Source organism: Amphibalanus amphitrite, unplaced genomic scaffold (genome assembly GCF_019059575.1).
Source record: "Amphibalanus amphitrite isolate SeventyFive unplaced genomic scaffold, NRLGWU_Aamphi_draft 001445F_arrow, whole genome shotgun sequence".
In the NCBI taxonomy this organism is placed as follows: Eukaryota; Metazoa; Arthropoda; class Thecostraca; order Balanomorpha; family Balanidae; genus Amphibalanus; species Amphibalanus amphitrite.
This window is the reverse complement of record NW_024882938.1, coordinates 15,154-29,181: the sequence shown is the minus strand read 5'-3', so window position 1 is coordinate 29,181 and position 14,028 is coordinate 15,154. Positions and strand designations below refer to the sequence as shown.

At 47.5% G+C, this 14,028-nt stretch overlaps 1 protein-coding gene across 1 annotated transcript; it reads left to right on the top strand.

The window, feature by feature from the left end:
• Positions 1-697: 697 nt before the first annotated feature.
• LOC122373120 (pro-resilin-like) lies at positions 698-3,602 on the top strand. Its single transcript, XM_043350904.1, has 4 exons — positions 698-874; positions 1,570-1,777; positions 2,584-3,023; positions 3,316-3,602. Exons 1-4 carry the CDS (start codon positions 857-859, stop codon positions 3,559-3,561), a joined length of 912 nt encoding a protein of 303 aa, XP_043206839.1. The 5' UTR covers positions 698-856; the 3' UTR covers positions 3,562-3,602.
• Positions 3,603-14,028: the final 10,426 nt, after the last annotated feature.

Below are 14,028 nucleotides of genomic sequence, written 5' to 3'. Positions count from 1 at the left end.
CTGCGTGACACAAAGGATCGGGCACGGATGAGGGCGGTGCCCCGGGTCGAGGCGTGAGCCACAGCGGTCGCCCGAGGGTGCGTGAGATTGGGAGAAACTGGCCTGTATACGCTCGGGAGAGGAGAGACTTGATTGAGCGCTTACGGCCCTGCTTGAGAGGAAAGCGGCCGGAAAGCGGTGATACGGGCCGGAACAGGCCGTGCGGCGTGCTTCATTGCATGCGCGCAGATTAAAATGCTGCATCTCCGAGAAAAACAATTAATTGTGACCGTCATTGTGTCATTATGAAGATCATCGCCTGCCTAGTAACTATATCATAAAAATAGGTTTGAAGCGGGTACTATTAAAAATATGTGACTGTTACGTGTTTGAATTTATTAGTCACGCCTATGTGTTACGACAGCGCTGTCTACTGGCTAATAATTGAGGAACTAAGGATTACATGAATAATATAAAAGCAAATAGTTTCATAAGTCGTGTGAACATTTTACCTATTACACTTTGCAATCTGTTCTAAATTGCGTACTCGTATATCTTGCATGATGTGGCCTTGTAGATTTAGCTAAGTGGCGTGGGTGCCTCTCTCTCTCCGGGGGGCCTATTCCTCTCACCGCAGTGTGGTCTACTGGGGCGGGTCTGTGGCCGGATGGTTATACATAGTCGACTGTCGGCCCGTGAATCGGCCAGTGCTGATGAGAAAGCTGGACGGTGTGGGTCGCGCTGACCGGTGGAGTTTGACTGGCGGACTGAACGGCTGGGACTGAGCAGCTGCAGGACTGAGCGACTGCAGGACTGAGCGGCTGCAGAACTGAGTGGCTGGGACTGGGACTGACGTGTGTTATCGTGCCCAAAGGACATGAAGCTGAGAACAACGGTAAGAATTCGGCGGCTCTGGTTCCTTGGAGTGTTGAGCTGAAGTCGACGCATGCTCCTTTTCACGTAGGCTCAGCTGAGGATCTCATATCACATATACGAGTAGAATGTCACGTAGGCCGAGGAAATATGGGATGAATAAGCTGTTAACCCTGCGCAACTGCTTTGAAATAAAAATGAATTTTTGTATGCATAGGTAAACGGCCCGGCAGTCATTAAATATGAAAATAAATATAAATATTATAAATAATACAAACCATTATTTTGCTTTTAGTTTTATTGCAACACTTCTATTTAACTAATTAATCATGGTGGAGCACTTAGCAGTATGTGTCTAAATAAGCGAGTTTACTTTCGACATTCGAATAAATTCTCGTTAGCGCAGTTGCGGTTGAGGCTGCCAACTATAGGCCCAACTGCAGTGCCTGTGGTAATGGGCTCCAAGGGGGCATTTGGATCATTTGTCGTTTTCCCATAGTTTTTTTTATTATATTACTATTCAATTTTTTTCCTATTGGAGATTTTCGACCCATGATGGTGCCAGCGTGTTTGCGTCGCGCTTCTGTTATAACAAAAATCGTCAGTTGAATACAAAAAAACACCCCTCGGGAAGTGTACCATTTATACCTGCATTCACCATCACTGAACTCTATTCCGTGTGGCCCTCCACTGACATTGGTCGTCTGCCTGTCACAGTTGGTGCTGCTGCTAGTGGTGCTGCTCGGTCTGCTGCTTCTGGAGGCCGACGGGGCCCGGTCCGGCAGGCCCGGACGTCCGGGGAAACCTGGCCGACCCGGAGTGCGGGCCGGAGCGCCCAGAGGCCGGCCCGGAGTCCGGGGTCGCGTCAGAGGGCACGCCAGGGGCAAGGTTCGCGGCAAAAGGCCGACCAAGGGCCGCAAGCCAGGTGAGAGCAAGTGAAAACAGCCGGCGAGTGTGTGTCGGTGACCTACTGACCAGCCGCACGTGTACTCGTAAATATCGCCCTTGAGAAGTGCCCCCATTATATAATTTAGTTATTTACATCTCACACACATATTAGAGTACCTATAACGAGCTACCCATAATAAAAAACATTGTATGACAGGAACATGAACATGCACACAGTTTATTGAATACAGATTGATTTCGTTACACCGCGCAGGCAGCAATGATGAACTATACATATTTTGAAAACACGTCAATAGTTCACAACTGTCTTGCTAAAACGAAATACGATGCCCTCGAACCGTTTATCTATACCTAATATGGAAGTGTTCTACTCTGGCTTCAGTTCACCTCCAATGTATAAATTGAACTCTTCTCGTGATCAACATTAGCACGCTGCCGACTCGCTCTCCCCTCTAAGCTGCGACCCGTTCGCTCGCTGAGCTGCGACTCTCCTCTCTCTCTCTCTCTCTCTCTCTCTCTCTCTCTCTCTCTCTCTCTCTCTCTCTCTCTCTCTCTCTCTCTCTCTCTCTCTGTCTGTCTGTCTGTCTGTCTGTCTGTCTGTCTGTCTGTCTGTCTGTCTGTCTGTCTGTCTGTCTGTCTGTCTGTCTCTCTCTCTCTCTCTCTCTCTCTCTCTCTCTCTCTCTCTCTCTCTCTCTCTCTCTCTCTCTCTCTCTCTCTCTCTCTTTCAGCTGCGTCCTGCTCCCCTCTAACCTGCGACCCGCTCGCTCCCTCTCGGAGTTACGACCACCCGCCCGCTCTCTGAGCTTCTGTCCCCCATTCCAGTCGTGCACAAGGAGGTGCCGGAGCGGACTCCCGTCTACCTGGAGTTAGCCGGAGAGGAGCGGCCGATTCCCGTGTTTCCGCTGGCTCCCGGCTCCGGCCACGAGCCCTTCACAGTGCGCGTGGCGGCTCCGCTGTCTGAGCCAGAGTCGGCGGCCTCCCCGGCCTCCTTCCAGCCGCCGCAGACAGTGCAGTCGTTCGTCGCGGCCGATGCCGACGGAACGACAGGGGCGACGCGGCCGATCTCGCAGTTTGACCTGTTCGGCGACGACTTCTTCGATACGAGCGCCGCCGGGCTCGGCCGGGCACCGCCGCAGTTTCCCACCTTTGAGACGGTGTTCGAAGGGGCGCCGTCGCGACGCAGGGGGGCCAGGAAGCTGTCTCCGCCGGCGGAGGACGCAGTGCTGGGATCCGGTGTCCCCGTGCGGGACACTGATAGTCAGGTGAGCAGCAGCGGATTTGGTGCGCGGTCATCGCTAAACAGTGTTCTCTGGCCGAGTTTTATTTATGCTGTGATACCTACATCTGAGGACATCATGATATGATGATACTAGGATTTATTCCTTGACATGCTTATGATCAATTCTGTCCACATCATGTCGGTGCCTTTTTGCTTAAAATGTGTCTGGGCTTGTGATCAAACTTTACTAACGTTGTATGATCTGACTTCTTTAATTTGTGTAAGATCTCGTCACGCTGATATAAGAACAATTCACTATTTTCGTTTATCCCCAGTCCCTCGACGCAGACGGCGGCATCGAGTACGAGTACGGTTATCTGGTGGACGGACGACGTGAGTCGGGGGCCGCCTTCGGTCTGCAGCAGGCGGCGGCTGACGGCATCACACGCGGCCGGTACGAGGTGCAGCTGCCCGACGGTCGCACCCAGGTGGTGACCTACACCGCGGGAGGTCAGGATGGTTACCAGGCGGAGGTCAACTACATCGGAGAGGCGGTCGAGCAGCCGGCGGGCAGTCTGTGAGGCTGAGGGGAGGGAGGGGCGAAGAAGATGGGCGTCTGTGTGGTAGAAGGGTCACCCATAGGCGCGGGAGCCGGGGGGGCAGTGGGGGCAGCTTGCCCCCCCAACTCTAGGGCCGTGGGGGCGGTGCCCCCACAACTTTGAGACGAAATACCGCACTTTTTTGCAAATGTTTTTTTTTTGTTGAAAAAGCCAAGGGATGAAAAATAAGTGGCCTAAAACCGGTGAGAAAACTAGATTTGGGGGTACCCTAGGTTGATCTCCATTATGGTGTGCCCCCCCAGTCTGAAAGTAGTTCCCGCGCCTATGGGGTCACCACTCGGTCACCTGTTGTCATGACCGAGGGTTGCCTGTGCGGAGTGTAGGTGAAGCACGATGAACTTTGCGAACTGAATGACTGTTATGTGAAATGTGGCCCGGTGCTGATCATTCAGAAATCAATGCATGGCGTCACTTGCCAGTTTTATTCGTGACTCCAGCTGGATAATTCAAAGTAAAATAGCATATAGGAATGTTTAGGTATTCATGGTGTTTAGGCTTAGGTTGAGATATTACATATTGTATGTCCACGACAATAGTCCTATATTTCTATTGGTCTTAACGCGTTGCTACCTGCTAGAATTGGTTGTTGTAAATGCTGGCCGATAATTGTTGTGTTTTTGTTGAAGAACTTAGAATAATAAATATTTAGTAATGATCTCCTTAAAACGCATCTGTTTTTTTTTATCAACTAGTGTTTTTTTAATGGTACCAATTAAGAACCAGCTAGGTATCTAGCTCTAGTTACGTAGCTATGGAAACTGGTGTGTAAGCTAAATCGTATAGATTAAAGCATTTTTATCGTCGTTCGTGAGAAAAAGGCGAATGGAAGTTGAAATTAACATTTATTGAGCAAAGATGGGCCTTGTAAGTTTATTGTGAAATTATCTTTTATTTGCGAAAATATAGTGTTATCTCAGAATTACTGAAAAAACAGTATTTTCGGTTCAATTGACATCTTCTTAAGCACATTATCGTATGACATTGACTAATTTATAAGAAAAAATATTATTATGACGTGCCTATTAACACGCGCAGTGGAAGCCGGAAGGGGGGGGGCGGATTTCGCCCACCCCTCCTGTTTTTCGCCAATAACTCGCGCCGCAAGCATAATATCAATGTGAAATTTCGGCTACCTGCCCAGAATTGAATTGCGGATCTTCTCGTGCAAGAAGTAAAAAAAAATCGGTTCACAACTTTTCTAGTAATAGCAGTGTAAACTGTAAAGTCAAACATCCTGCCGCCGCGGCGGCGCGGCGGCGCGGCGGCCGGCGCTAGCCGTTACGCGCCGCCTGAATTGTAGACTGTGCCGGGGCGGGACGGTTCCGTCTTTACATCGCGCTCCTTACCGCTCATTAGATTAGATTCTCGTCAAATTTGGTAAGAAGACTGAAAAATGTACAGGCAATCATATGGTTAAAGAATTTTGAAAATCGGCCGGTAACAACTTGAGTTATGAGTGTGTAAACACAAAATTGTGATTGCCGCGTTTCCGCGTCGGCCGATCCCGCTTCAGCCGGCGACATCTTACCCTGAGCAGGCTTCTAACTGCCATATTTATTGTTGGATTAACTAGAAATTCGCTATACATACTCACAAATGTTTGTTCTTTCGTATAGTGAAAGATTAAAGAAAATCGGCCGGTAACTTTTTGAGTTATCGGCGCGTAAACGCAAAAAAGTCGCTAATATGGCAGATTTGACCACATTTGACCTCATTTGACCTTGAAGATATTGACCTAGGGTCATGAAATTCACACACAACAGAGTTCCCCATAGCCCCCACCTACCCTCCAAATTTCGTCTTTCTAGCTCCAGTGGGAGCTGAGATCTTATGGGGGGGCGACATCCGCCCCCCCTTCCACTGGGCGTAGTAATCGCAACCCTTCCACTGCGCGTGTTAATAATAGAATTCTCATCACGATATTTTATTGAAGACACTGAACAAGTGAACACGCCTAGTGGAAACAATGAACATTGAAAATAACCATCAAACATAAACTATTTTATCCGTAGATCATTTTACTTTATTGAAATAGACACTTGTCTCGGGACTCGGGTCACCGACGAAGTAATAACTGACAGGAGGGATCATGACCCCAACTACCTAACTGACGGAAGAGGGATCATGACCCCGACTCACCGCTATCTTGTTCGGTGGCACCGGAACCGACCGCACCGTCACCATTGCCGCGTGCGCGCCACAATGGTCTCACCGACACGGCGCGCGTCACAATGGTCTCATCTGCGCAGCCGCTGTGACCGTCTTAACGGCGCGTTCACGTGTGGGCGCGCCGAGTTCGCGAAATGGCAGATAACTGCAGGGTGCGAGCCTCGCGGTGATGAAAAGCGAGAGGTCAAAATCCTTCCAATAGGCTGTCTCATACCTGAGACGCTTCGAGACGCAATTTGTGAGACTTAAATAGTTCGGCACTCGATAAGTCACCTATATGAGCGCCCATGTTTTTTTCCGGCTTCAGCGAACTTTTTCCAGAGGTGAAGACTGAAGAGAGGACATGCAGGATGATATTTGAAATGCTGTTACGTCTCCAACCAAAGCAGAAACATAATAATTATAAGTTATTATGTTATTAATTCTAAGTTAGGTATTAGGTGACTGTTAAAAGCGGGAAGAGCGTCCACCGAGGTATGGAATGTGGCACACTTCAATACCGTCAATAATTTTAGGGCTTTGCTTTTATGTATGCTCACTTTTCGGATTATTCTCTGGGATAATAATATCTAACTCACAAGTCCATATATTTCGGATGATATTGCTCACCCTTGGTCACTGGACAAAATAAAAACAATTACATGTATAATTACATTTTTATTTTGTCCAGTGACCAAGGGTGAGCAATATCATCCGAAATATATGGACTTGTGAGTTAGATATTATTATCCCAGAGAATAATCCGAAAAGTGAGCATACATAACTAATTTCCTGGGAAAAATGACTTTAACCCTCGCATGTGTAGGGGGGGTCGGATGGACCCCCCCATGGTTTTTCGCGAATAACTCGCGTAAAAAGCGGCCGATCGCGACGAAACTTTCAGTACCCTCACATTGATCAATTTTACACCTACCCTGAAAATTTCATGACCCTGGCCCAAATGACCTTTGACCTGTGACCTCTTTTCCGAGACCATGTTTGGCCGGAATCGCGATTCGGCGTACGTCGGCTCGCATTAGCCGCGCGTTTGCAAGCTTTTCGTGGTTTCAAACGTTCAAACATGTGATATGATGTTGCTCCCATGCATTAGGGTGGGTGTCAAGGTCACCTGAAGGTCAGGTCAGGTCATTGACCTTTGGTGACCTCGGGTGACCTCGGTTCACTTTTTCGAGTTTTACATGTTTCTAGGCTAGTTTCTGGAGCTGAATTCGAATTTAGCAACCATTTGAACATTTACGAAGTAGTTTTGGTGCCTTCGTAACATGTTACGAAGCTGTCAGAGGCGGTTGTCACGTACTACGAATACCCGTCACGACGCCTACTGGTTGACCTGACCTGACCTGACCCGACCTGGTCTAAATGCTCAAAGACATCATCTGTGATTAAAACTAACACGATATTCGTGATCAGCACCCCGAAAAACCCCTTAGCAGCCACACTTTACGACTTTCTAATAGGTCCCGATTTTCCCGACTTTGGGGTCATTGACCTGACCTGGAAGGTCAACCAATGACCTAGGACCTTAAAATTGGGTATCATCGGCTTCCTCTCGTCACGGGCAACACGCTCGTTTTTTCCGCGAAGCTCTAGCTCGATCAGGGGCCAAACGGCAAGGGGGGGGGGTCCAACCGACCCCCCCCTACACATTAGAAGCTGGAAAACGCCGCACACATGCGAGGGTTAAAACAACGGCTTTGCTTTTATCAAGACTTACTATGTATGTAGGCATGCATGGTGTGCACAGGAATAACTTAGGCCCACATATGTTGTCACAAACACTGCGCCATACTGTGAAGCCACCCACTCATGCATGTCTGAATACCTAAGAAATCAATTTCGCAGAATACACACATTAGACAAACGATTTCCCCAATCACGAAATCATTTTTAGTGTCACATTCTCCCGCGACCACCCTGAAGCCGTAAGAGCAATGGACTGTGGAAACCATCGAGCCATGCAGAAAAGTAGTGGCTGTTCGGACTTGTCTAGCAGCCTGCGGCTGCTGCTCACCGTCAGCAGGAAAGCGTGACAAATCAAATGGAACGTTTCGGGCTAGAATGATGAGTATGTGCAATGAAACGACTTTCAAACGACCACACTGGCAGCTGGAACAATTGAAGACCACAAGGGTACAAAACGGCGTTTCTTGACCTTAACAACTGCATGCACTGTATCCGATAGATGCTCTATGTTTACCTAACATAACGTTGCTAACATAACGTTACCTACATAATATTGCTGCCTTTTGTTCTTTTATATCAATCGAGAGTAAAAGCAAATAGAAACATGTGAAGGAAGCAAAAACCACTATAAGCCATAAGAACCACTATAAGCCATTTGTTGTAAATGCGTGTGCCATTTTTCAGTGTCTGTAGAGTGATTTAAAAACATGGGATTTATGCCAGTTTGATTTGACATACGCAGCGATCTTTTATTGGTTCCACTCCAATGATCGATTTCACAAGCCTTCCAATGTCATGCATACAAATCGCCCGCAAAGACTAACTCCGGGAGGCGGGAGCACGTTGCAACTTTTGCAAGACTGGTAAGACCATATATTCTTCGTAGCTGGAATTGGTTGTACTGATTGCATCTAACCACGGAGTCGCACGAACCGTTCCAACATTTCGCTAGTCACCGATATTTGGTCGTGTGCCAGAAGAATCACTCTTGAACCATCCTTCTTTATCGATGCAGCAGACCCACCGATTAGCTAACCTTGACCGCACCTCCTTCCCGCCCAGACACTCGTCCTCCCCCTCCACCGTTGCCGGGTCACGGTCAGACCTGCTCGGTGACCTGCCGGGGTCACTGACCGACCGTCACCTCCGCCGGAGCTCAGCTGCCCGAATCGGCAGCGGATCCGGCGGCTGGCGGCGGCGGCGGCGGCGGCGGCGGCAGTGGCGGCCCGGTCGGCGCTGAAGGTGCTCCCTCTGAGACCGCGGCCGATCTCCCGTCGTGGGAGAAGAGTGCGTCAGTGGCAGAACGGCGGTCGGCAGAGAGCGGCCGGAGTGAGAGTGTGTGAGAGAGACGAGTGACCAGAGCCCATGGAGCCCCGCTGGTCGGCGCTGGTGGCCGTCACCACCGCCCTGCTGCTCGGTCCAGTAGCTCACAGCGGCGTAAGTTACCACGTGTTTGGAAATGCGCCAGTGTAGTGCGGTTTGACAAAATTCACCCAGCACACGCCTAATTTCTTCCAGTGCGGAGTGAAGGGCTGGCCTCCCAGGTGTGAGTTTTCGCCGCAGGCATCTCATAAATGTGATGCGAGAACATTTGCGAAGATTGTCGCCACCAATACTTTCGCTCAGTCTGATGATGTAATTATAAGCCTGGTGTGGTTATTAATGTCAAAATATGTGAGCCAAGCTGTTATATTATGCAACAATTGCACATCTTGAGACATTTCTTGGTTCCGGGTTTCAAAATTGCTGAGAAAACCACGGCACTTGTCATTCTGTTTTATTAATCTGTTAGTCTGTTATACAACATACGTAACGTACCTACAGTGTCTATGCCTACTGTCCTAGGAATGGTGGAATGGTGTAACTGGTCTAGGAACTAGGAATGGTGTAACTGGTGAACTAGGAATGGTGTAACTGGTCACAATTCACAATTGCTATTAACCCGGTCGGGCCCGGGAGTAATCCCAACCACCGCAGCCCGGGGGGGGGGGGGTGCTCCCCCGTCTAACTCCATAAATAAGGAAGCTACGGAAACAAAACGGTACCAAACGAAAGGTCCTTACAACACATTTCTAAAGCACCTAAAATTTTTGACCTCAAGTCAATTTTCGAGGTCAGAGGTCAAGGTCAAAGGCAAAAACCGGCACATGTGTAGTGATATCAAAATAAGCGTTTTAGAGGACGGCAGGACGCAAAAAACCGGCAACATTGGTTGTCAAACGAAAGAAGAGAATCTGAGAATTCCAAAAATGTGCATAAAATCAAAGGTCAACCTCAAGGACATGCTAAAAATCAACCTTAAACTTTGCACTTTTTCGAACATCTTGCGTGTTGAATTCCAAGATGTTTTGAAATGTTTTGAGGCTTATCAGGTCCCTATTCGTGGTTTATCTTACGATATGAGGCTGCTCGAAGGTCAAGGTCATAGAAGAGTACCCTTGATAGTTGATAGAGGCTATTACACTGATTCAAGCTAGTAATAACTAATAATAATTCAGACAATTTAGCCATCCGGAGGCTCTAAATGAAAGATTAGATGAAAATAGATGCCAGATTCGTGATCAGCGGCTACGAATCCGCCATAAACGACCTTTTATGTGTCAAGGCCAATCAAAGGTCATTCGAGGCCATATGTGATCAACATAAAACTTGGCATTTTCCAAACAAATATATATCATTCGAGGCGGTTTGACAAGTTGAATGCGTTTGTACCACTGCCGTAGCTCTAGGGCCATTTTTGCTGAAGTTATTTGCGAAAAACTAAAACCACAGGTCGGGTCGTTGACTTGACCTCTGACCTCAGGTCACTAAAACTGTTTACTTTTGTCGAGGTTAAACGCTACACAACCGTACTCGTAATCTGTCTTTATCTCTAAAACTCTATTTTTTTTTTTAGGTAGTGTGCCAGCTTTCCTGGACCGTATGGAGTTAATGGCCCAGATAAGGAGAACCGGATTTTTAGAACTTATCCATACCTTCAAAACTCATGGAAACGTCTTAAATTCTTAAAATTTTGAGTACCCCAGTGCGAAATTCGCCCCGACGGGTTGTCGGTCGTACCCCAACCACATTTCACACCACTATGAACAATAAATGCACACACTAAAATCGCTATTACCGATAGGCTCATCCAATCAAGTTTCGATAAACCCGTTCATCATCATCTCCTGCGGTTTCGAACACGCCTGTTAGGTGGTGCGGTAGACCGCGCCCAAAGCCAGGGCCCCGGTAATGTGAGGTAGCCGAGTCGGGGCAGCGTGCGCTGACCCAAGCCGAGGCCGCGCGTCCTCCCGGTGTCATGTGATAGCCCGGGGCTGCCCGTGGGGATGCGGTAGACCGCGCCCAAAGCCGCGGCCCCGGCTTGGGTCAGCGCACGCTGCCCCGACTCGGCTACCTCACGTTACCGGGGCCCTGGCTTTGGGCGCGGTGGTGGTGCGTCGGGCCGCGCACTCTGACTTCGGCCAAGAAAAATGCGTCAGCTGATCATTGTCATTTCTGCCACTTTCATGTGGTGAGATGGGGTCAAACCTTTAGAGACGGCTGTTTCATATCAATTATTATACATAAAATAATATTTCCAACCATAAATTAATGTTCGACAGCCAAATTAAAGAAACAATACCAATACAGGCTTACAGTTTAAATTCGACATTGTGTTGTCTACGATTAGACAGCTGATAACTCATTCCCGTACGACGTACGTCGTAACTCTATATTGACCTTTGCTTATTGTCACATGTGCGCCGCATTCGTTATTGTTGCCGACGCCTGTTTGCAGGTCAGCCCACTACAGTTGTTATACATATCGAAAAACCGAAAAACTTTTAGGCGAAAAAAAAACACTATTTTAGGCCCTTTTTTGCGATATAGGTAAAAACAGAAGCTTCTTATCCTAGGAAAAATAAAATGGGAAATCATTCAAAGGTGGCACACTACCTTTAAAGCAGCTATTTGAAGTTCGTGTCTGTGACGCCGAAGTTTGCCGTGCAGGGGTCTAGAAAAATCGACACTGTGACGTCATCAAGGGAGCTAGGTCCAATTTTTTTTCACCTCAGAAGATGTCAAATTGATGGGAGAAAAGGTTATGAAAGTTTCTGGTAGACTGTAACTTGAATTGAGCTTAGCGGCACAGCCTATCCGCACCGCATTACACTGGCATGCGCCAGATGAATCATCCCCCCCCCGGTTTTATGATTGGTAGTCGGTCCTTCCGAGAAAAGCTGGTAAATTTGGATGTTCCTGGAATTAGATGACTATGGCTGTGGGGATGGGGGTCCAATACATTATCGGTCCCCCGGCCGAAGAGCTTCGGAGGGGCTCAGACCCCGAGCGTAAAAAGCGCACCGAACCCTGGACGACCGCCTTTGCACGGTATAGCGAACTGATATAGGTGGTTCGTCCTTTTAAACAATTCTAACTCGACCGAATTTGAGAACAATCCACTCTGCCGTTTTTGGAAATGTAGAAGCGACATTTGCACGAAGCGTCCATGGAAAGTAAGACCAACACAAATATGGGTCCATCTGAGATTCAGCTTCACGTGTGGGCTCAGAAAATCGACCCATTGCGTGCAATTCCACTCGATGCATCTGCATGAGACCAGCGTTGATATAAATTGCAAACGCCGTAGCATTATTCATTTACATATGCTCTACTTCCATTTCGTTGGGATTCTTCCACTGGAAGGCGAAACTTCCCATTAACCCTCGCCCTGGCAGGGCATTTTTCATAACACGGCCTGGCAGGGGGGGGGGGGGTCAATGCGACCCCCCCTCGCGATTGGCTCCTATGGCACCTAGAAACACCAAATTTGGTAGGTAGGTTGGCCCCCTGGAGTTCTCGCCCCTGTCCAAATTTGGTTGCTCTAGGTCAATATTTAGGGGGTTTTGGGGGTATAAATGTAAAAATTTCGCTAAAAACGGGTCATTTTTTTCGCATATACCTTTTGATCTAATTAAGATAGAGCAAAAAGAAAAGCACCAGTGAACTCAGCACGTCAAGGCGCGTCGAATGATATACTTTTTAGCTTGCGTAAGTGTACTTAAAGTTTTTTCTTAATTTTTAAGTAAACTTTAATTAATTAATTAAGTTCAAGTTATCAAATTGCATCATATCGCATATCATTCGATTCGGCTGATCACAAGGAACACAATGACACCATTTTTTAAGCTCTAGCGTCATTATGTGCCAAGTTATTGGCAAAAACGTTATTTGACCTCAGTTGACCTCATTTGACCTGACCCATGGATAAGTACACCAAACAAAGAAGCACCAAGTGACCTGCTGTTAAGTACTGTGGTTTCAAAGCACAAAAGTGATAGAACTAAACGGATATCTCCAGTATTTTCCAAATTTAGTATTTTCCCATAGGCTTAACATTACGAGGTAATGACCTCTGGCTCTAACTGACCTCAGGTCAGTGACTTCAAAAAACCCGAACTATATGTTATACAGCTCGGTGAACTTAGTACATCCTGAAAGTTTGAAGGAAATCAGTCCAAAACTGTGAGTTGGACAGGTGCAAAAAGAAAGTTGAAACTTGACCATGACCTTGCACCGGTTTTTCTGACCTGGTGACCTGACCCAAGATCACCCGGACCTAAAATTTTCAGTTCATATGTAAGAAGGTTGCCCCATAGGCTGTGCCAAATTTGGCGGCGCTGCGCGCCGCCGTTTTTACGCTATCTTCGAAAAACCTTAGGGGGGGTCGCATCGACCCCCCCCTTGCCAGGGCGAGGGTTAAGTTCTTACACTAACAGGTGAAAAGTGTTTCCGAACCCGTGTAACCCCCTTCCGTTCATTTTAGTGACATCACAACACACATTTTTCAAAAAATATTTTCTGTAAAAACTTTTCACTCAAAATTAGCACAACGTTGATTTTGCCTGCATCGTGCTCCTTTCCTCTGGATACGTTGAGTGAACTATAATTTGAACTTGAAAGGTCAATGGTCATTTTAAAAGTTTGACTGAATTTGAATTTTGAGGTCATGGGCATGACCTGATCGGAAAAGGTCATGTTGCAGTCAGATCAGTCGATCCGCAATGCCGAGCTGAACACATCTAAGGTATTTTAATCGCTCTAGCACGCCTCTTTTAAAAATATTGTCAACAGGCTATTGGAGATCTTATGACCTAAGATGACCTCAGGGGCATAAATACAGGGGTCATGACCGGCGGCCCACGGGTGTAATTTTCCGATTCGGTGTGGCATGTTTACCTGGTAGCCGATGTTTGAGAGTGATAGTATGACTTTTGTCCAAAACAGGCTCATTTCAATGCTCTATTGATTTATAATGGAGAGGTCGCAAAGTTGACCTGACCTTAGGTCACCCATATCAAAATTCCGAGATAAACAGTTCATACATACTGTCTTATCAATTGCTGAAATCTTCAAAGCGATCGTTCCGTCGGTGTAGCTATGGTGAGCATTATAAAGGTAAGGTCACTCGATGCGACCTGGTGACCTGACCTTGAACGACCTAGGTCTGAAATGTTCACATGCGCATGAAAAGGTGTATGAAAAAGTGTGCAAAGAACAGTGGCGCACCGCAGGGGGTGTTCAACCACCCCATCC

Coding starts and splice junctions, on each gene's coding strand:
- LOC122373120 (XM_043350904.1), top strand. Junction 1,778..2,583: donor GACCAAGGGCCGCAAGCCAG/GTGAGAGCAAGT, acceptor CCCCCATTCCAG/TCGTGCACAAGGAGGTGCCG. Junction 3,024..3,315: donor TGCGGGACACTGATAGTCAG/GTGAGCAGCAGC, acceptor GTTTATCCCCAG/TCCCTCGACGCAGACGGCGG.